The sequence below is a fragment of the Lissotriton vulgaris genome, chromosome 9, assembly GCF_964263255.1.
Source record: "Lissotriton vulgaris chromosome 9, aLisVul1.2, whole genome shotgun sequence".
Lineage (NCBI taxonomy): Eukaryota > Metazoa > Chordata > Amphibia > Caudata > Salamandridae > Lissotriton > Lissotriton vulgaris.
The window spans coordinates 545,247,068-545,270,665 of record NC_141697.1 but is presented as its reverse complement, the minus strand read 5'-3'; the positions used below and the strand labels follow the sequence as shown (position 1 = coordinate 545,270,665).

General features: G+C 42.8%; 1 protein-coding gene across 2 annotated transcripts in view; it reads left to right on the top strand.

Annotated features, from left to right (window-relative positions):
* The window catches only part of LOC147691749 (solute carrier family 22 member 20-like), a 262,080-nt gene extending 241,330 nt beyond the window's left edge, over positions 1 to 20,750 (top strand). For both annotated transcript variants that reach the window (XM_086938033.1, XM_086938032.1), the window contains exons 9-11: positions 15,901 to 16,009; positions 17,301 to 17,504; positions 20,417 to 20,750. In XM_086938033.1, the coding sequence (XP_086794159.1) occupies positions 15,901 to 16,009; positions 17,301 to 17,504; positions 20,417 to 20,534 (431 nt within the window). In that variant the 3' untranslated portion in view covers positions 20,535 to 20,750. The remainder of the gene's footprint in view (positions 1 to 15,900; positions 16,010 to 17,300; positions 17,505 to 20,416) is intronic.
* The last annotated feature ends 2,848 nt before the right edge of the window (positions 20,751 to 23,598 follow it).

The following is a 23,598-nucleotide window of genomic DNA, read 5'->3' as shown; positions in this document are numbered from 1 at the left end:
TGACACCCTGTAGCACCCCAAATGCAGGCTTGTGTGCCATGTGGCACACATACATGCCCTAAGGGCATGTCTGTGTGTCACATGGCATAGGTGTACATGCACAGATGTGCATGTACACTGGAATTCGGTATTTTACCACCCAATAGGATGGTGTGGTAAAATAAGAAATCGTAAGGGCCTGTGGCACTACAAATTGTGCCACCTACATTTGGATTTACAGAATCAGTATATTTACCGATTTGGTAAAATACCGAAGTGGTAAATTTACCGATTCAGTAAATATACCGATTCTGTAAATTCGGACCCACCTACATCTCAAAAGCCAAATACCGGTCGGTAACGGCCGAAATCGGCCGTTACCGACCGGTATTTGGCTACATACATCTGGCCCTTAATGAAGAGCCCACTCCCTCCAGAAACCCATTCCACATTATATGGTAAAGTATCTACTGCACACATCATTCACCCAGTACAGAAGTCTTCATGGAGAGCCCACTTCTTCCAGAAACCCAAGCCACAGTAGGTTTCCAAATCTTCTCTACAAACAACCTAATCCCTGTGAACAGTTCTTCACAGAGAGCCCATTCTCTCCAGGCACCCAAGCCCCATTAGTTGACAAAGACCCTACTATGTGCAGCCTTCACCCTGCACAGAATTGTGCTCTATCATCAAAAAAATGTCAGAGTTGTGCTGGCTTTGAATGCAATGACACACTTTGTACAGCCTGGCGCCAATGCAGACATCCTTGCGCAATAGTGCTAGGTATCTGTGTTGTGGTCAGAACTGTTTTTCTGCAAGAAGGGGTCCCTTTCTGCACAAACTCCTTCCTTTAAGTCTATTTCCTCGGTGTATGTGTACTGTAACCTGTAGCACAAATCCAAAAAACTAAAAATGAACATAAATAAAAATGTTCTCCTCATTTCCCCAATCTAAAGGAGGTGCAGGATTTTAGTGCAACTCAATATTTCCAACAAAACTGAAGCAAAAGCTTTGTAAATCTGAGAGAAATGTATTGCTATAAGTGGTTGCATTCAAATTACAATTATAAAAGTAGACTTACATTGTATCATTAGAAATAGACTGCTATAGCAGACTTTTATGATACAGTAGCATAAAGAGACACACATGACAAACACCATTACATTTTTCTATTTTTAATCCAGAAACGGTGGATCTAAACAGATCCTTTTTTTTGTACATTTGTAATATATTTGTTTTTTTTCAAAACTATTTTGTAGGGGGTTTCAACTTTAAAAACAAAAAGTGGGATATGAACGTGAAAAGAGAGAAAGAAGAAAAAAACTATTTGTTCTGGGAAGACCGGTGTCTGACATCAGCTTGCCTCTCACTGATCTACTTTGCTCTCCAGCAGAAGCAACCTTGCTGCACCCTTTGCAATAAGTGATCTTCTCCTATATGCAGGATTTATATTTACTGCCCAGCAGCACTTCAGTTGGTGCTGTATCCCCTGATCCAATGGAGGGCCCTGATGTAGAAGTATATGCCTCCTCTGCATCTCATTGCTGCTCAGTACTGCTAGGCTGTGTGGGTTGTAATGACAACATGTGCTTCCATGTCCCAGAAGTACAGTGCAATACCTTTTTGAAGTTCCTCCTGAAAACTACTTTTTGCTGATTGGCCAGATTGCATATTCAGAGGAGACATTCTTCTCCCCATGGAAGTATAGAAACCAATTGTCGCACCAAGTACTCCTTTATGGTTTATGAAGTCTCTGGCTGCTACCCTAATATAGATGTTTCTCTCCCTCTTCATTCATGGTTGAAACCCCCGCCCCTTAAAAAAAATGGCAAACAACATGTCAAAGGCCAAGCACAATATGCTATTACATCAAAGTGCTAATCCTAAATGTGGTTGAAAGGGTGGAAACTTATTGTAAAGGGTGCAAGTCAGTGAGTTCGACCAGTCACATGTCTTTTAGTGTGCATGTCGTATGTACTGTGGTATCGGTTTCTGGTACAGTGGAACTGCGACATCAAAACATCGAAGCAAATTAACAAAAAGACTCAACTGATCTTCATAAAGTGACCCAATTAGAAAAGCTCTGTGTCCAAACTTAAATGAAAATCCCTCTTTCATACTAAACACATCTGTTTAAAATTTAGAGGACCCCCTCCCCCACAAACTCCCACGGAATCGAGAACTGGAATAAAACCCACACAAAAATCCTGCAAAAAAAAATCAATAAAACACATTAAGTTGTAATATTTAAGCATTATACTGTGAACTCACTACAATAGCAAAGGGCAACATTGATAATTAAGTTCAACTTTGATAATCAGTATGTATGTTAAAAAAAAGGAGCAAGTCACTGAAAAAATACAAGGGTTAAAGTGCTGCTATAGTTACTATTGTAATAAGATCATGCTTTACGCTTTAAAAAAAACCTCTGAACTTCACTGGAAAAACCAAAGGTTAAAGTAACATTACAGTTAGATACAGGAAAAGAAACCTTAACTTACAGTAAGACAAAAACCCAAGAAATTCACAGAAAAAAATAATGGTTAAAGAAACTTTATAGTTAGATGAAAATGTAAGTCACATAATGTAATACTTTAAACCTTAAAAACCACAGAACTTTGCCAGTAAAAGATCAGTGAGCGACCTATAACTTGTTCCCCACCATGCACTGCTTCTGATCTCACATATTACATCAATCATGACATGTTCAATGACATCGTTTATGGCAGATATCTGTGGATGAAAATGGACACCTGAAGTGGCTGAATTTTTTAGGGCCCAGATCGTAGTTGGTCGAGGTATTCGTGGGTACGGACAAAGCTGCATGATTTATACTCCTGTATTTCTTCCTTAGAAATAAAGTACTGGCATTCGTGGGGGGTTCCTTACATTAAATTTATTAGTGTATCAAAAGAGGACAAGATGACGCTGAATGAGTAAGTAGATTGCCAAGTCTCTTGCAAGTTATAAACAATTCAAAGTTGCTTTTTCAATGGAAACCCTGTGTTTGTGTGTGGTTGTGTGTGTGTGTGTGTGTGTGTGTGTGTGTATATATATATATATATATATATATATATATATATATATATATATATATATATATATATATATATATATCACTGGGTAGTTATAGCTAGGTTTGTGTTTCCGTCTGAAATTCATTTTTTGTGTTGGTAATAACTTTGGCCCATTTGGGGAGAGGAAGTCCATGGCTGGCACAACCTAGAGACCGTGTAGCCCCAGTCCATCTTGTGTAATCAGGGATTGACAAAACCCGACCTGTATAATGGAGGCACAAGTACTTCGAAGTATTGTGGGTGGCATAAGAGGCAATGGTCCCCTACATGAAGGGATAGGCTGCCTGGAGGTCGATGACTTATTATTGTTAGAAGCCTATTTTACAAACGTAAATATGAGTTAATAGAGCTGGGAAGCATTATCTGAGGGAAACAAACCAGCATGCCACCTGGAGAAAATAACATGACAGCGATCAATGGGCATATCTAACCTGAAAACGATATGGTCAAACACCAGACCAAGAACAAATATTAAATCTGAACTTCCCTTTGGCACCAACCTCAGGTTATCATTTTTTGCTTGAGATGGAATGTCTATGAAGTCTTGAAGATCCGAGGAAATGGTGAAAATCATCGGCTGTCCCTTAAACAGGATATGGACTCTGGATGGACCTACAAAGGAGAAAGGGGTAGATCTATCTCATGTTGATAGTCGGAGGGCCAGAGCCTTTCTTTGTGACCACTGTGTCCTTAGAGTTATCTTAAACAATGGTTATTTTGGCCTGTTCCACTGAATATGTTGGAGTTTCCGCACTTGAGCAAGGATTAGTTCTGTGTGATGGTAGTGTAAGGGCTAGAATATCAGCGTTCTTGGACGTGATGACCAGGTGATGAAGTGATATGAAGGGTATCATGTGCGCTCTCTATATTTCAAAGTCTTTATCAAAAGAAAGTCCCAGCAAGCGAGGAATCCAGGATTCCAGGAGTTCAGCACATGAGTTTGCATTAGAGTCCACATTTTCTGGTATGCCCAAGATGTGAAGGTTTCCCCTGGGGTTGAGATCCTCAAGTTCTGCGAGTTCCCTTGCCATGGTAAGCAGCTTTTGCGATGACAAGTTCACTCCTTTCCATGTTTAAATGATGGTGTCTTCTAAGGCTCTAACCCTGGATTTTGCCTCCGTGAGTCTGTTGGCAAGCCCTTTGAATTCGGTGAATATTGCCTGTAGGTCCTTGTGCATAGCATCTGTATTAGCTTTGGTATCTTGGACAAGGTTATGTAACAGGCTCAGCAGTTGCATGATAGTGTCAATGATTGAGGACATGTCCAGTTTAGGTTTAATTTGCGAGTCTGGTAGAGATGGGTCAGTTTCGGGACACTTCATGGTGGCTTTCGAGTCCTTAGGCTCCTTAGTGTCTTGTGCCTCTCTACCCCGTTGGGCAGACATCATGGTGGACCTGAATGTTCAAATCCAGATAGCTTAACTCTGCTGAGAGTGCATGAGGTAAGATTATGGATGGGAAACACTAAAGCACCCAAAGCATCAAGAAGGGTAAGACGGTACAAGTCAGCCAGACATATGCATTTTTTGCTCACTGATGATGTGGGTGCCCGATGAGAGTGAGTAATGGGTGGGATGAACACGCAGAGAGTAATTCTCTCCCAAGGAAACTCAGAAGGCCCAAAAAAAGCCTGGCCACTGACAGGCTACCTTGTAACTAGTCCTCACCTCAGTATAATGAGCACAACGAGTACAAAGAGCACTGTGGACATGCTGAGGTAAAGACTAGAGGTGATGTGCAAAGGCGGGCAATAACAAGGCTGAGGCAGGAAGCTGTGTCAAAGCAAAGCACCACAGTGTCTCTCAGGAGAATCCAAGCTGTGTAGAGATGCAAGTACGGCCACCTCAAAGAGCTGCGCTGTAACCGTCTAATGGAGATTTAGCCTGCACACCGTCTGGCACATCAAAAGTGGATTCATGTCATAGACCGGTGCAAGCACTTTGTTATATGGAGGAGGGAAAGAGCTTGAAGCAAAGCAGCCGTAGACTGGAGTGAGCAGGAGCGTATGGGTGGCTCAGTGAGTAAATATGCAGGAAATGCCAGTATCACAGAAGTGGAGGAGCGATAGCGTGCCAGGAAGCGCGACCACTAGGACCCATCTCAAGTTGAGAAGCTACATTACAGTTTGGTTAGATGTTCAGTGTCCATAGCTCTATGAGTGTCCAACACGGGCGCGTCGGCCTCCTGCGTCATGCAAGTGCCCTTTATCATGCGGCTGGTTAGTTTGTGAGAAAGACCGTCTCACCAAAGGACTGATGGCAGCCACCATTTTTAAGCCGCTGCGCGTTAAGCACACACTGGACCACAGAGAGTGCAGCCGTTCTTGTGGCTAGTTATTAGCACTGCATGGGGTCCGGTATGCATGCAGGAGGTTCTGACTTCTTTTAAACCCAAGAAATGTGCCTCTAGGTGATGTTGGATGGGCGATGGTTGTCGATGGGGTCCGAAGCTCATGGATCAGCCCACTATTATACTTGGGTGCAAGTCACCCTTTCTTTTTTATCATTTTAATGGGTTTTCCAAAATCTGATCTAACTGAAGAGATACAAAAGCAAGGTGACAACCGGGGAAATTAGATGTCTTGGGATCATTGTAAACTGACTCTTTCAGCTAGGTAAAAATGACATTATGAAGCCTTATTGTTGAAGATAGAAAATGACTTTCTTACTTGGGAGCATATCCCAGTCTATCTTGCTGGCTAGGTAAACTGAATTAAGTTCATTAGCCTCCCGCATTGTTTATTCCTGATTCAAAGCCTCACTGCTTACTTAGAAAAATTAGTTTTCGCTAAACTGAATAGCCTTTTTACCTCACTGGTACATTTCTCCCAACATATTGATAAATGTTATCCTTGACATCCAGGGTTGGAACAGGACTGTCCTCTGCATGGTGTACAGTTGTGTTCCCCTGCTGTGATGATCTGACTGTAGGTATCTGCTAATTTGGCCTTTGAATTTGGTCCTGACCTCACAGTAATCTAGTGTGTATGCAAACATGTAGGCCTCTTCCATGACATACTTAGAGAAACCTCAGATCTTTTTATGCCTTTGTTGGTGGTGCTCCAGGCGGAAGACTACTCTGCTGTGAAGAGCATCACACTACCCAAAGACTGGAGAGCAACCTGAAAATGACTATTGAAAGAACCACCTTACACTGTTTCTGAAAGTGCAGACACTGGATCGACATCTCTTTTCTGCTTTTACAAAAAAAGTGGGAGCCGCTGACACACTTGTTGTTCCATTTCCAATCTCTATGACCAAGGAAGGTAGTGCTCCACAGAATATTCAGAAAACAGCTGTTCAACTTGAGCCAGGGTCTGCTTGATGGTCAGCTTTCCAGGGAGAAATGAGAATTGCCTGAAGCTTTGTCTTTCTGAAATAAACTGTTTATCTTACCCAAGATGCCTAGAAGCCAAACTGCCTTTCAGAGAGGGAAGCAGTCCCCCCTTCTCAACCCTGCAGGAGGTGCTATTGGAGTCTGCTAGAGGAATGAAGACACAGGAGTGCAATCTTTATGGCCTAGGCTTAGGTGAGCATCAGACTCTCTGAGTGGCAGTTCCAGGTCCAAGTGGGAACCAAAAAATCAGGACTATTTGTGCCACTGTGAGCTCTAAAGCTAATTCTATTTCTTTGTGTCCAGAGATGTGTAGCTCATTGTGTACCAGTGTGACCAAAAAGTGTGAACTGCAACTCATACTGTGTTGCTGTGACCCAGAGACTGTTGCTGTCCATTTGCACCTTCGCACAACACCATGCCCAGTGCACAGACGTGGACAGGCGGAGATTGTGACTAGACACCCTCCCCTGTGGAGCTACCATGGCACCGGGTTTTTGGTTTTGAAGTTTTATATAGCATGAACGTGACCCGAAGGTATAGGGTAACAGGGCGCTTTTTAGAGCACTAGTTTTGTTTCAGACGGACACATTCATTATTGTTAGGTGTGGGGAGATTAACCCTCAGATGCATCAAGCATCCATTTTGCGATTCCTTATTAGCGAAAAATAAGGAATCGCAATTAAGGAATAGCAAAATGCTATGCATGAAGAAATCACTTTAAAAATAGCGATTTCTTAAAATTCCTTAATTGCGATTCGCAAATTGCGAGTCGCAATTAAGGAATACCTGCCTATTCAATTGAAGAATTTTCAATTTGTGAATCGCAATTAGCGAATCGCAAAATGAGAATGCAATTTCAAGGGTGCAGGGGTGTCCAAATGACACCCTGTTGCACCCCTGAAATTGATCTGTGCACATATGTTGCGCACACACATGCCCTTAGGGCATGTGTGTGCGCAACATGAAACTTTGAAAAATGCACTTTAGTGCATTTTTCAAAGTTTTTGCAAATTACTAAGAAGTTGTACTTCATGGTACTTTGCGAGCCCTATTAGCGAAATCGCTATTTTTTAAACTTTAATGCATTGCATTTAAGGAATCTCAATTTGAGATTCCTTAAATGCAAGTAATCGCAATTTAGCAAATTCTCAATTTGCGATTTTTGCATTTGGGATGATGCATCCCAAATGCAAAAATACCGGTCACAAAGGGGCAGATTCTGAGAATCTGCCCCTTTGCGAGCGGTTTTTAGCTTCATGCATCTGGGCCTAAGTGATTTGCCCAGAATCAAAGGATGTTGAGCGTCCTTGCCGAGACTCGAACCAGGTTCTCCAGCTTCGAGGTCGACAGCTCTAGATCTAAGGCTGCATCCTCTCCCCCACCTGAAATTCCTGGCAGCAGGGCCAATAATGTCACTTTCTGCCACTGCCCTGCACCAGGACTTCACCAGAGCTGACAAAGGCCACATCTGATTGGGACGCTCATTCATTCCCTGAATCAGGAGAGAGATGCAGGTTGGATGTAAGCCTCGTACCTGAGCATCAGAGACCTGCATCATGGTGAGATACTAAATACTAATAAACCTGTGATAAACTGAACGGATTAAAACTACTAGAGGGGGGCTATCTGCACCTTAACCTTGATTAATGCCTTTTTAGACATTCTTATTCAGAGGAACAGAGGAAGACCTGCCTAGCATAGAGAAGGAGGGGACCCTCTCCTCCCCTTGCTGCCCTCCACCCCTAGGTGAGAGGACTGGATAGCAGATTTAAACGCAGTAGCTCCAGCACCCAATTCACTAACCTGTTCCTGTTCATTATTACTTCTGTAGTATTTCGTTTTTCTGTGTGATAAAGTACTTATGTTAAGCACTTAGTTGGAAAATCGGGTATTGAGATGTTGTATGGTGTTGAATTCTGAGCTTGAGCATCTCCACACGACCACCCTGATAAGTTTGTGCCTGCTCACCATCGCTACCACTGAAAATCAACTGCTGAAGAGCATATACTTTGGCCAGTTTCTTAAGCCATAGATGGATGGACCCTAGGACATAAGATGCAATTTTCCATAAGTTGAGGTTCTGTCACCCTTGATTGCCCAGTGGCCCCCTGAACGTGGTTTGACTCCCAGGTTTGAATCCCAGAATAATGTTCTCAATATTCTTACCCACATGGTTGGCATGCAGGGAGTTTGGGATATGCATCCAAATTTAACTGCGCACAATGTTTTAAAAGATCACGTTTAAAATGCTGAGTGCACTTTGCAAGGGTAATTCAGAATATCAAAAAAAATAAGAATTGATAAAGACAAAGGTTATTTTCTTTTGTGGCACAATTCAGTGCTACAGGAGGACCTTACTTGCATTCACCAAGAATTGCATCAAAAAGCTTTTTTGGGAGAAATATATTTGCTGGAGGTAGAGTAATCTTCACTGAGATTTAACAGAAATATTGAGTTGGGCATGGGGGCATTTTTAAATATTTATAGATTAGAAGTTATCTTGCTAAATACAATTAAAAAGTGCCTGGGCTTTATGATGTCGTACTTACTGGCTTCCTGGCAGCGGTTTCATTGGACAAGTATACAATTAGTTATTGGAAACTATAACTCTGGACCACCCTAAAATCTGTCCTGAGTGTTTTGAAGGCCTAATGATCGATGTTTGACCCACAGATTGGAAGGAGTTAAATGCTGTTAGTTATTGTCTTTGATGACCTCAAATTTACCACAAATGCATTATTTCTTTCAATGCTGATTATAAGACTCAAAAAGGAGACCACATGAATAAGTTCCAAAATATAGCAAACAAATGCACTAAGTGCCTTAATGTTGTTCGAAACAAAATGCTTTTAGCGTGAGAGTGCTCAAAATCCAACTCATCTGGACTCTTTTGTTCGAGAACCTAGAAAGGGAATCCAATTCAACCATAACCCATGGGAATAATGAGCTCGCTATTAAGAACTTAATTTGGGAGGGTTGGCTCAGACATGCGGGCCAAAGGAACCCCCAATTGTGTGAAAATGGTTATAAAAATGAGGGGGGATTATGCATTTTGATGAGGTGAACAATTTACTCTTTGAAGAAGCTTTGAGATATTATAGGAACTGAAGTTTAATTTATAACCGGATTAAAAATGTGTAAATAAACCCATCAAAAGGGAGCAACAGTAGGAGAAACATCAAAAACAAAGTGTTAAAATCCACACTGATGGATTGAGTGGCTGTAATGATGAAATGTTTATTTTAAAATCATTTTGAATGAGAATTTATTCAGTGGATTTTTACAACTTGTACTGGAAAGCATGCCTACACTATAGAAATAAAAGTGTAAAACACATGGCACCAAGTTATTGCAGGGATTCTGCACTACAACAGAACTATGCTTGGAACTATAGAACATCAGTATGTAGGGACTGAGTCACCAAAACAGCTCACTAATAACTAGTCTGAGTCAGACTAGCTATAGTGCCTCACTTGCCCTCATAATCGTACCAGAGAAATAAGTGAATTGGCACCCTAGAACACAACACTCTTGACCCTCTCAGAGATCGCGGTAACAGGACACTCCCTTTCGCTCTCTCACTCGTACTTGTCTACAATAAGATAACCAGGAGACACAAAGAATATTTATGTAAACTATTGTGCTCTGAAATGCAGTATACGTGCCACCATTTGAAAAGAAATGCAACCTAAAATTACTGTTAGCTTGGTTAATAATCCATATACCATGAAAAGCCCTATAATTTTATAGGACAGAATAAACGAAACCGAAGTTAAATGATTATATATCAAAGATCTCTGGGATTACTAGCAGACCCCGTACCTTAGCATACACAGATGGACCTTCTACATCTCAGCAGACACAGTGCCCTTGTCTCAGAACTCTTGTTCCATGTGTGCTTTTTTGGCTCCTGTGCTCATCCTGCTTCAACTACCTCTGCATGCTCCGCAAGATCTACAGATGGATCCCCACTGAAACTAGAAGGACGGTCACCCAACCACTCGTCAGCAGCAGGCTGGGCTACGGAAACGCCCTCCATGCAGGAAACACGGCCACACTCCAGAAGAGACTCCAACACATACAAAACACCTCTGCATGCCTCATCCTCAGACTTCCACGCCACAGCCGCATCACCACCCACCTGAGAGACCTGCATTAGCTCCCGGTCAACAAGAGCATCACCTTCAAGCTCCTCACCCACGCTCACAAAGCACTCCATAACACCGGACCAGCATATCTCAACGAATGACTGTCCTTCTACACTCCAAACTGCCAGCTTCGCTCCGCCGACCACGCCCTACCACCATCCCACGCATCTGCAGAATGACCACCGGTGGCAGATCATTCTCCCACCTCGCCGCCAAAACATGGAACACCCTCCCTCGTCCACCTACGTCAGACCCAGGACCTGCTGACCTTCAGGAGACTGCTCAAGACCTGGCTGTTCGACCAGTAGCTGCCTCTTCATTCCCCCACCCACAAAGCGCCTTGAGACCCTCAAGGGTGAGTGGCGGGCTCTACAAATGTCAGATTGATTGATTGATTGATTAATTGATTGATTGATCTATATGACAAGAAAAGTGTGCATGTATACAACAGCTGCATTCATGTGTTATGCCTGGGTGCTAGTGCCTGACCAGAAAGAATAACAATGATCATTGTTGGTTGACCATTCTCTGGTATTCAGTCTAAATCCCAGGAAAAGAACAGAGCGCAAAAAATATGCAGGTTCTGTGTGAAAGTACAATGTGGCACAAAAGCCAGAGTGTTTCTATAGTAACATGTGCAAGGGAAAATAAGACCTACAATGTGAACAGGTAGGCCAACAAAGGGAAAACTACAAAGGGCCATGCAGGAAACACACTACAAAGTAGGTACCAATTCCTGAGAGTAAAAAATTGTCAGGAATGACTAATTAGTTGGTTTCCTGTTTTTTTCAAGCCGGCCTCCAGAGTCTGCACCATTTGCCAGCATCTGACCATTATTTGCTCTTGTTGCCCATGGCTTACTGAATTGTTGCTTTTTCCTGGTTCTTTACAGAACTCTGAAAACCTTACATTTTGTGACCTACTATTATTTGTGGTTTTTTTCTTGTCTTGGCAGGTAAAAACACATTTCTTTCAAAAACAAAAAGACTCTAATTAACAATATAGTTTGTTTGGTTTAAAATACAACCCACAAAACAACATTAACATGTATACACTTAACTTATAAACTCAATCGACTAAACTTTATACAAAGTGCTCATGGGAACAGTCCGTCCCAAATGCCCTAAGTCACCAAGGGTATGCCAGAAATGACCCCCTTGCTTGCTGTGCCAAAGAATCTGAGCTGCACCTGACAGATGGGAACTAATAATGAGAAAACCCACCTGGGATTGCTTGTGTTTCTTTCTGGAGTGGGCTTTGATTTGCAGTTTGAAATATCCTATTGTCGTGATAAGCAGGTTCAGTACTGAGCTGCATAACATGGGCTTCTGTCTAAAATGGCACAGTGAGTAAAAAACAATGGGTTGGAATGGTAACCAGAGCGATTGTTAGTATTTTAGACTATTTGCCAGCATTCCTACAATCACAGGATCAGTTGCATCAGGTCACCTGTACAGTTGCAGGGAGGCCTCTGGAGCTTGTTGTGTCCCCGCAGCTTAGAACAGGAGGTCAGCCAAATGACCCTTGGGATCACTCTGGTAGTCATTGGTTCAAGGAGTTGGTCTTTTCGACTTCAAGCAGCAAGCAAGGCAGACCTCTGAAGCATGCTGCAGGCAGCAGGGCAGTCCACTGAGAATCCTCCGCAGGTCCAAAATAGAACTGAAGAGTGGATATGAGGGTCTTAATTTTATACCTGTGCCAGTTTTAAAGTGGAAGGCACTTCTAGAGTTTCCCCCACACCGATGGTGTTCGACTATCCTGCCCCCTACCTTGGTAACTAGACTATCTGAAGTCATAAAAAGGCTAGTGTGAAATTCTTTCTGGGTATGCTGAGGCCGTTCCCTGGAACTTCAAGTGGGGCTGTGCTCGGCTCTGCCCCTCCCATCCAGTCAGGATGGCCCATCCTACCAACACCTAGTACCCCTATTGTGGAACTCTCTGATAAGAATACACAAAGACCATCTGCCAACTACCCCATGTCATGTGAACAAGGAAACAGGCTGTAGGCATCAAATGTTTAGGAAAAGAAAATGCCAACTTTCTAAAAACCCTGAAACCGGTCACAGGATGTTTGATTTCAGTTCAGGGAAGACCTGGCTTGGTAGTTCGGACTGGACTGTTCCCATGAGGCACAGGGTCAAGACTGATTTGCATATAGCTGGGTCAAAACTGAGGTGGTAAAGTGAGCGAAAATACAATGATGGATTCAACCCAGATCAGTGACGGGGTGTGAGTGTCTGAAAAGTTTCAACGCTCCAATCCATCATCTCCTTCTGTTTGCTTTGTTTGCCCTAAATTGGCAGGGTATGCCCAGACGTGGGTCTCTTGCTCACCTTGCCACTGTATCAAGTTGCCTGGCTGATGAGGGGTGTTACCCCACAATCGGTCCCTCAGACACTAAACATGCTATCTCTAACTGCCCCAAAACAAAAGTCATCACTTATCAAATGTATTATGATAACCCAATGTTATCCTACAGAAGAGGTAGGCCAGTAGGCCTCACAGCAGTGAAAAACAAATGTATTTGTTTTTCTCTACCAGCACATGTAAAGCATAAAAATACATGCCCAACTTTGTAATTCCACTGCACGACAATTCGGGCAGTGGAAGTGAATGCTTAGGTTGTATGCGGGGAGTCGCTTCGGCTGAATAACGCTGGGCGTGAAGATTACCCCTGCCACCAGCCCATGTTGCTTGTTACATCTTTGAATGAACATACAAGACCCTTAGCTGATCTAAGGAGAGTCCACACGGGAGATCAGTGAGTTTAATAGAGAGAGAATATTTGTCCACCACCATCGTATGGGTATGCCTTAGGGCGCATACTCCTGAGTGGGGTGAGGTTAGGTCCTGAAGAATGTTGAGTGGATAGCACTTATGATAGCTGAAACATGTTGACCATTTTTTGAATTTTGAGGATACTTTGGTTCAAATTGACTTATCCAGAAGGTGTCCGTCTATTTCACAAAAATTTAATGTAGGATGGCTGTCCTGTCCCTCTATTAAAATGAGTGTAGGGAACCGCTGTGTCTTCTTTTAATCACTTCACAATTTTTGGGCACTACTCTTTAGGCCTTTTAGGAAAAAGAACCCAATGATAATATTGAACACCTACTTGTCGGGTGTATGACGGTTCATTTTCCAACTCACAGTTCCTCACACTGCTGTTTTCTTCTTTCCCCTCCTATTCCTTGTTTTCCCAGTCTTGAATGTGGGTTATAAGCTTTTGGGGGGATTTTTTGTCGCTCTTTTGTTGTTTGATACAACTTTGCAATTACACTGCATCCTGCCCTAAGGTCTGTTTAGGGCTTATCCTAGGGTGACAAGTATTGATAAGTGAGGTTTAGATTAACCAAAAGTTTATTTTGCCAAGTCGATTTGGCAGTTTAAAGCTGCATGTAGGCTGCTATGGCTGACCCAGAGACATGTTTTAAAGGGCTACTTAAGTTGTGCCACAATGAGTGCTGCAGACCAAATAGTAGCATTTATGGGTACATGTAGTATCCCTTTACTAGAGACCTACAAGTAAATGAAATGTGGCAATTAGGTTCAATACAATTTTACCATGTTTCAAGGAGAGGGCATAAGCACTTTAGCACTGGTAAGCAAGGTAAAACGCACAGAGTCCTAAATGCCAACCAAAATGGGCTTAGAAAACAGTAGGGGTAAAGGCAAAAAGTATAGGGGTGACCTTACAGGAAGGGCTAAGTCTAGCAGACCCCCAAGTTGGGGTGGTAACAGATTTACAAAAGTTTAAGAGTCCTCTTTGGACCCTTTCCCCTTTACAAAAAAAGTGGAAAAGGAGGCTGTAATCCACAGGCCCACTGCCACCTATTAAAAATTAGAAAAAATAAACTTTTTGTTTTAAACGCAGCTCAGTTTCCTTTAAGAAAAAAGGGCTGCATTTAAAACAAAGGTTGGCTTTATTAAAAGCAATCACAGACATAGTAGTTTGCTGCTCCAGCAGGCCACCATCTCTGTGAACGTTATGAACTGCAGGAGACGCAATTTGCGACCTACCTCTTTAATATTCAAGAGGTAGGTTAGATTGCGACCCATTACAATTTGGTATTTTGTGAACGACCTATTAGTGAATAGGTCGGCTTGCTGCACTGTTCGCAATTTTTGTCCAGTATTTTACGGCCTGTACTTGGTACATCCACCCATAAGTGTAGCGTGTCATTTCCTGCTTTCTTTTCATGTATAAAAGCAGTACAGAAAAGTTTTTTCTTTCAGTCAGTGCACTTTGTACGTTTGGTTTGGCTGGTTGGAGCATTTAAAAAATAGACTGAATACATTGTCTCTGATACAGATGTTTTTTAAAACGTTATTTAAAATGATATATGTTCTCTGATTCTGCAGGTCGTGGAGATAGTCTACTTTTTATAAAAATCTCATTATGGAGAATTAGATTCTGACCTCTAATTTAAGGTTGAGAGTTTACGTCTGTAATCCATTGCTCATGAATTTCATGGGCAGTTGAGAGTAACACACGGTTCATTCCTGTTACCTTCCGGCATTGCTCTTCTATTGGGTAGCACTGCACCTGTACAGAACTAGTAGGGAAGATGAACTATTCCAAGTACAGCTTTCAGTATATCCAGGGCTTTCATTGGGATGAAAAAACTAGCAGGAAGTGGGGGTGGGGGCCTCTCAAAGGGGAGTGGCCAATGTAAATAAGGGCGTGGCTTAAAAACATGTAAGCTAGAAATCTGTGCTTAGCATAGTGTGCCGCCCGACTTGTATTTTTCTGTTTATGTTATTGCATCCAGATATATGATGCAACAAGTAACATCATACCTACAACAAGTCAGGACTATTGGCTGTGTCAGTGGTGGTTGATTGCATAAGATAAATAGGCAGCAACTATTGCTTGTATATAATATTGAAAAAGCTTCCACTTAAAGCCATGGTGACACCTCGACGATGTTGCCACTCCTGAGTTTCAAAAAGAGAAGGGAAATCCAGAGAGAAAATTAAAGGATTTCCCTTCCCTTACAAAGCTCACCTGGCATACTGTCATGCCATAACTGTTCCACAAGTGAGGCCCCCTTCAAAAAACTACAAGTGCTCAGCATCGGTGAGACCCGGCCCACTTAAAGCCCTGAGTACATCCCTTTGTGAATGAGAAAACAATGAGAATTTACCTCTGCAATGCTTCCTTGCATTTTCTTAAGAGCCAAATTTCCACTGTGAGAAGATGCATGTATGCAAACTAGTTTGTGAACATCAAGTCCATTGTTTACACGCCCAAAATGCACTTTTTTCCAGATTGGCGAAGTGAAGAAAATGTGTTTTTTTGAATTAGGACCACTCTCTCTTCTTATGCACTAAATTCTTCTATTGTGCATTTCACACAGGAATGAAAAGCGTACGTACTGTGCTGTCGGCCTTGGGGAAAGGCTGTTTGGCCTCTGCCTTCACATGTGCTTACCTTTACTCCGGAGAGCTGTATCCTACTGAGATCAGGTATGCATGGACACTAGCACAATTAGCTGCCTCTATACAATCCCTCTACTCCTTGATTAGGTAGCGCTTTCTGCCCACCATGTATGATGTGGCTCACTGTGACGTACACCTGCACTGGTATCAGCAAACAGCACCAGGACAATCCAGAGAATTTGCAGGGGCTTCCCAGAAGGATAGCTGTCTGAATGGGAATATACCTGGTTCCTATTCTGTTGTAATATAGCCTTATGGGCCCCCGATAGTGGGCTATACTGGCCATTAAAGGCCAGCTCCAGCATTCGGCTCAGGCCTTTAACAAGGGAGTGGGCCTTTAATGGTTGTTATAGCCTGCTGCAGCGTGCAATAAGGCTATTAGAACTTTCCGCCCCATGACAGCAGAATGTCCTAATTAAAGAACAACAAAGGCCTCTTGGAACCTGTTTGTGTTGAAACCCCCATATCCCCCGCGGCTCCCAAGCTTTTGTTTTACAGCTATTGCGGTGAATGTTCAACAGATAACAGCTGTGCGCGGGTCCAGTCACAGCAATAGCTGTGAAAGGAGGCTGAAGTCTGCCTGAGGTTTCCCTCGAGCTCAGCTAAGCTGCTTTTCCTCGTTTAGCCAAGCCAAAGTGACCAAGGAGCTGAGCAAAATCCCCCCTTCCTCCTTCCTAGTCTCCTGAGACACTATGAGCTACAGGACGGAAATGCGGGAAAGATCCTGTGTGCCCTGCAGCACAGGCTCTGCCTTTCGCTTTCCCATGCCCAATCCTTATAATATTTTGGAAAGGGAATGAGAAAAGCAGAGGCAGCGTTTTAGGGCACTGTAATGTTTAGAGCAGCAGACCTACACCAGTTTATATAGGTGACTGCTGCTCCTTTGTCTTGAATAGAGCTCTCAACATTCCATTGTTCTACTGCTTTTGGACTATATGAAAATATGGGAATGATAATCAATGGTGTGATTCATTCAAGTGGGTTGCAAAAAGTGCCCCAAGATAAGGCGCATTTGAAGTTGTGTAGGCGCTCTCACACTCAGGGGGTTATTTACTAAGGGGGTTGTGCAGATCCTTGCAGTGCACTCCTCAAATCTGCACCACACCTCCAGGTTTTTAAACTGCATGTAAATTGATGCAATGCTTTCTGTTTTTGGGACAATATGCACATCCTTAGCTAATAACCCGCTGAGTTTTAAAAACATATTGAGGGTGTTTAGTGATTCAGTGAGCTTGCTCACACCTGTGCACCATGAGTTTGTTTGTTATCTTCAGTCTTCTTCATCTTACTTTAGTCTTTGTGTCACTTTCCCTCACAGGCAGACCGGCATGGGCTTCGTGTCCATGAGCGCCCGTATAGGGGCAATGGTGGCCCCGTTAGTCCTGATGGTCAGCGAGTATGCTTCGTTTGTGCCTCCCTTGATCTATGGCTTGGCTGCAGTATCCGCTGCCTGTGGGGTCTGCTTCTTAACTGAGACGCTCAACCATCAGCTGCCCGACACCATTGATGCTGTGGAGAACAGGTAAGTGGAGGGCCAGTCTGCGGATTCCCCTAGAAAAGATTTTGAAGGCCAGCGAGCAGAATGTTTTCCTGTTAATCCACTGACCGATGGAAAGGTTTAGGATCAAGCAGGATTAGTGGTGATATGGTTGGGCAATTAAAGAATCTTTTGACTGCTCTATAACGCTGTCACATCCTATGATTTGCAGGTACTTCCCTGGCATTGTCACTTGTTTTATGAGATGAAGCTGAATGCGTTTTCGTGTATAGCTCTCTCGAAAGGCGTCTACGCACTCCAAAGACTTTAAAATATGGATTTGCTAGATCTAGAGCATAAAAGGGGCTCGGATTATCTGAAAATATGGGCCTAAAGACAATCCACCCTGTAGCAAAAGGTTTTAATGCATCCCAAAACTTTATAAGTCTGCTGCACTCTGCAGTGGATACAATATGTGGGGTCCACTCTTTCCAGGCTGGTGATCTACACAACAGCAATTTGCTGCATCTATTGACTGATCCACGCATCAAGTCCTTCACAGACTTGCAAGCTTCTCATGTTGCTCACCAGGGCAGATACAACCTGGTCAAGGAAGGTGAGAAAGGGGTTTGCAGCCATTCCCATTGAATGTCTGGCCTCTGTGGCCAGAATTTTCCAAAAATATATATACATTTATTTTATTTAAATATTAAGAAATATAAAAGCAGATATTGGCAGGGAATGGAGAATGAGATGTATTTCTGCTGCTATATTGTGCTTTTTTCTCAGAAACATCACCATAAAAGTTTCCTCATTTGCCTATTCCTTCCCAGAGCTTCTGCAAATCTATTGCAAAACTATTTATGCATACAATGGAAAGGGTTTACACTGAAATAAAAAGATAAATCCCCTGCTACTCCCCCGAAGAATTTGGCAGTGATACGTGCCACCCAGGAGAATGAGAACAGTAATGGTAACCTAGACCTCTCAGTCTTTTCTGAGATTAATCTGGAGCACCTGACTGAGGTAATGATGTAAGAAGATTACGTTAGCAAAAAGTTGTTGCAACGTGAGCACCTACTTTTTGTGAATGCAATATGATTTAGCGAACCTACAATTGTACTAAATAGGTCAGTTTTCAAAATACTGAATAACAGGGGATCACAGAACTACCTGCTTAATTAATATTCATTAGGCAGGTTACAATTTGCAACCCACTGTGATTGGCTAGAATCACAGGAACGGTGACCTGCAAAGAACAGTAGATCACCATCCTTAGGACTGTTCAACTTTTTTTTAAGCAGCCTGAGTTCATTAAAGGACCCAGGGCTGCTTTGAAAAACAGCTTTTCTGTTTTGGGAAACGTGGAGCTATTCTCAGTGGGAAACGGCCACTACAACGCGGCCGTTTCCACGCATAACAATAACCACGCATGTATTATAACGCATGCGCGGTTAACACGAATAGCCTTTACCACGCATACCTTTACTACGAGATACGTAGTAAAGGCATGTGTGGTAAAGGCTATTCGTGAAAAAGGGGGCGCGGGGTCTCCCCCCCAAAAAAAAAGTGGGAAAAAAGAAAAGGGGGCTTGGGGGTATCCCCCCCCCCAAAAAAACGCACCTGATACAGGCAATCGACGTTGTTAGAGGAAACAGACGTCTCATTTCCGTTTCCTCTTAACGACGTGCAACGTGAAAAAAAAGAACATGAAAAACAGACGAGGCAAAGTGGAGAGGTAAGGGGAATTTAAGGGGAAAAAAAAGAAGGGGTCCGAATTAAGGGCAGGGGAGGGGTATTTGTTAGAAGGGTTTAGGGGTAGGGGAATAACTTTTAACAAGAGTATGACCTTACCATGCATACATTTACAACGAAAAACGTTGTAAAAATATGCGTGGTAAAGGTATATTCGTCTCTAAAGGTTATGCATGGGAAAGGCATTTGCGTTGAAACACATGCGTGGTAAAGGCATGCGTTGCAACGGAATGCGTTGTAATATCATAAAACCATTCTCAGTGAATCTGCCACCATTATTCCCAAAGAGGAAGTAATCCAAAGGGATCTCCTTCGCTTTGCGAATCAGTTACCACCCCAACTTGGGAGTCAGTGACTGGTCAGTGGTTTGGAACCAAAATCATGGTGGCAAAACTTTGATACATTAGGTCCCGAATCCCTGTTTGGAAGGAGCGCCCAAAATAAGCCCCATCCAAATAGTGATTTAGAAACCATTTCTAAATCCAAACTTTTCCAAATCACTAAATGGGTCCAGTACATTTAAAGAAAGCTTTTTTATCAATCAGAAACCTCTGGTTTAGTGATTTAAGGGTTTGTAACTGGTAAAAAGCTTTGTAAATCAGTCCCAAATTTAGTCACGTGCAAATGGCAGGGCTCTCCACATAATGTGTGCCCTTTCAAAACATCTAGGGATATAGCTGTTGTTTTCCACATGACCAAAAGGCTATGAAAGTAGGGCGGGACTGCTGCAAAACTAGCCCCTGGTGACAGAAAACGTCCCCCCACGGATCCAAAACTGGTCTCCACTCGAGCGGCCCACAGGGGAAAGGCTTGGTGCCCGCTCCGGCCAGTCCGGCCCTGTATGTAAGGGTATCAATATCTAGCTTGCTTCATGGGTGACGATAATATGCCCCAGGGAGATTTTCCCTTGTGCAGATTCCTACTGAAACAAAAACAGGAAAACTTGCACTGTTGGCTCTGATTCGCTGAGTCACAGTTTCAGCAGAGAGGCAAAGGATAGCTCTCAAACTTTCCTGGTCGAAGGCCTCAGCTAGGAATGTGGCAAATATGAGAGGGGATGGCAGGAAGCTGAAAGATATAACACATGACACTTGAGGCAGTTTAGGGGGCTAATATATGCATATTGATGAAAAAAATATACAGATCTATTCAGTTTTGGAACACATAGTGACCATTTATGAATTTCTCTCTTTCTCTCTTAGCTACAATCTCCACAAGAAACAGAAAGTTTACCTTGAAAAATTACCGAACGACGAAGAGATTGCACTTACAGAGAAAGAGGGCTACGACATGAAAAACTCTTTGTTGGACACGATATGAGAGGCGGAAGGGGGTTAACTGGAATTCCAATATGTTCGCATTTCCTTCCGGAAGCACCTTATTTATGTAAACAATGCGTCCTGTATTTTTCTCCAGCTATTCTAGGCCTAGGATTTGAAGTACTTTACCAATTCCCGGAAAAATACGAGTGAGCTAAACAGTCATTCCGTGTTTTCCACTGCATGATGGACCAAGCAGACACCATGTTTAAAAGAACCAAACAATAAGTACGTCAAGGTGAAACCTCTTTCCTGATAAGGATAGCACCTCGGATGCCATGCCAGATTTAACATCCAGTCCAAACGTTATCTTTAACGGATGTTTCTTGGCCAGTGGATAACACTTGCTCCCTTTGCTTGTGCGTCGCCCTCATGGAATGCATCCTGAGCAGGGGCACACGGGAGGTCTTCCTCCTGATCTCAGCTTCCATCCTTTTCCTCTGGCACTAAGTGAGGCAGCATGGACTAGCCACGTGGTGGCACTGCAGCACGCCGGTGTCTGCATTTCTGCTCACAGGAGAAATGAAGGCCTGTTAGATGCCTCAAATGTCAGCTCGTTCTGCCTGCATGGCACCTTGAGAACAAAACCACAGAGAATGATTTCTTTCTTAAACAGAGGCACAGTTCTCACGATCAAGCACTTCAGAACCAGGGACCTCAAAGCGCTATATAAATGCCTAGCATACAAGAACTCAATTTATTTCTGAAGCTTGACACATCTAACTTTTGCACTGTAAAAGCGTGTGAGTGTATTGTATATTGCATATGTTTATTTATTGAAAGATAACATTTAGCCCTCGAAACCCTTCCATCATATAACAATAATTCCAGAGATGAACTTCTGCAGCCTTCGACGAAGAACATCTCCCTGTATCCAATGAACCTAAAGTGATGTAATATGCTTAAACCAGCTGATTAATCTTTGCTTCAATAAAAAGTCGAATGAATCCAAACATGCACGTGTACAGCAAAGAAGCATTGGCATAACCCTTTGAAAGGGCAGTATAGTTTGGGCAGTCAGTCACATCTCCAGTGAGTTTCTTGCAGGCACTGGCTGAGAATGTTACCTTAAAAGATGAGAAGACTGTGGGACAAGCTGGGCAGGCTGTGCCCTTTCGGACGGGAAACCCCATTTGCCTCTTAAATGCCTATTATAGCTCCCAGATTTACAGAAACTAGGCAACTGCCTGGCTGTGAGCGTGAAAGAGTCCACTATAAACAACAGTTTGAGGAAAATGTAATGAGTTTTTGCATACTTGTCACACTCCCATATTCACTTAAAAAAAATCTTTTCGGTAGCCTCTCCCACTGTAAGGTACTGATTTGGTAACACTGGTTTGGCATAATGACACCAGGGGTCATGTGCACCTCACTGATCAGGGACAACAAGGTTGAAACATGTCCAGACTTGCCTGTCTTCCTGTTTAGACCGGATTTGGCCAATCAATGGCTGGATTGCCTTTTCACACAGATGCAAGATTGATGTGCCTTTGCTGTTCCCCATCTGAGTAGCACAGGGACCAAAAATGATGGAATTCTCAATCATTAAATTTGATTCGTTGTTCTCACTCAGCTGTCAATCAAGGCACATAGTCTGACAAAGGCGTGTTAGCTGTCTACTTTGAGAATATGTGTAAAACAAAAGATTGGAAAAATTGTAAAATAACACCAGTTGTTAACTAAAGATCCAATTCCCAATCACTCTCCTTCAAGTTTGAAAGCAGCACATTACAAATGATCAGCTAGAAGAGAACACTAGTAAAGTAAGCATGTAAAATGTCACCTTTTATTTATGACAGTGCATCCCCTATCTCACCACAGAAGATGAAAGGGTAAAGATAATAAAAATGTAAGTATTCAAAATTTAGGTCAAACAAGCATTTTAAAATACTGTTAAAATAGAAATTCTGCTTTTATGTTTTTCTGAGAAAAATTTGTTGCAGGATAATTACAATTTAGCTTGAAATTGAAATTGTATTTGAAATGTATTTTAAATACTCACGAAGCGCAGGTAAAATGAAATAAAAAATTGCATTTGCGATATGAAGTGTGCTTCTCTTATGAATGTGCCGATAAACTAGAACACGCAGACAGTGGCGGCTGGCATGGATCGGGGTGGCGGGCGGTGAGGATGTAAAAAAAATATATAAAAGAAAAAAACGTACCTTATCGCTGCTGCATCTCTCCTTTGTCAGGACTCCAGCACCAGGAAGCACCCAGGCTCCCCTGACCAATCACAACGCTGCAATGCAGCATTGTGATTGGTGTGAGTTTAGTGGTTCAACACTCAGACAGGAACAGGGAGCCTGGGCATGTTCTCCATGCAGACTGTAATGCAGACTGTGTGAAGAACAGGGAAAGTGTGCATGACTGTTTGGCTGTCCCAAGAGAGCCGGCCAAACAGTCATGTGCACTTAGGAGTGGACAAACCACTCCTCTTCTGCTCTGCTCTGCTCTTTCATCGGAGCAGCCCGTCTGCCCCAGCTGCAGAAAAAAATTAAATGATAACAACGTTCAGTTATTTTCATTTTATTTTTCCTTTGTTATGCTGCTTAAAAGCAGTGGGGCGATGCTCCTCTGCCTTAGCGGAGGAGCCGACACTGCTTGCAGACAGGTTTACTATTTTACTATGAGTTAAAAAGTTCCAAACAGTGGGAGACAATGTTCTTTTCAGAGGAGTTAATCACAGTGGCATGTTACAGTTTCCAGGCCTTCCACCATCTAGATTAATTATATTGCCAATTGCAAATTTCACCTTCTTACAAGCAGAAGGTAGTGTCTCAGTTGACTCTGAACACAATTTCCCTCTTTACATCCATGAACTTCGATACCACGAATAGAACCCAGAAGCAAGAAAATATGAATCAAGGTGGGGAGGGGGGCAATCTGGAGGTACAACGCACTCACTGCAGGTGGCTGTAGACCAGAGTACTGAAGCCAGACTGCGGGATTATCCACTTTTCGCCAAACAATTGAGCAGCTGTCCCGAAAAGGTAATCCCACAATCAACCTCTGCAATTAGAAGGAAGGACATAGATACAGGTGTGGCAGTTTCACCTCTTATG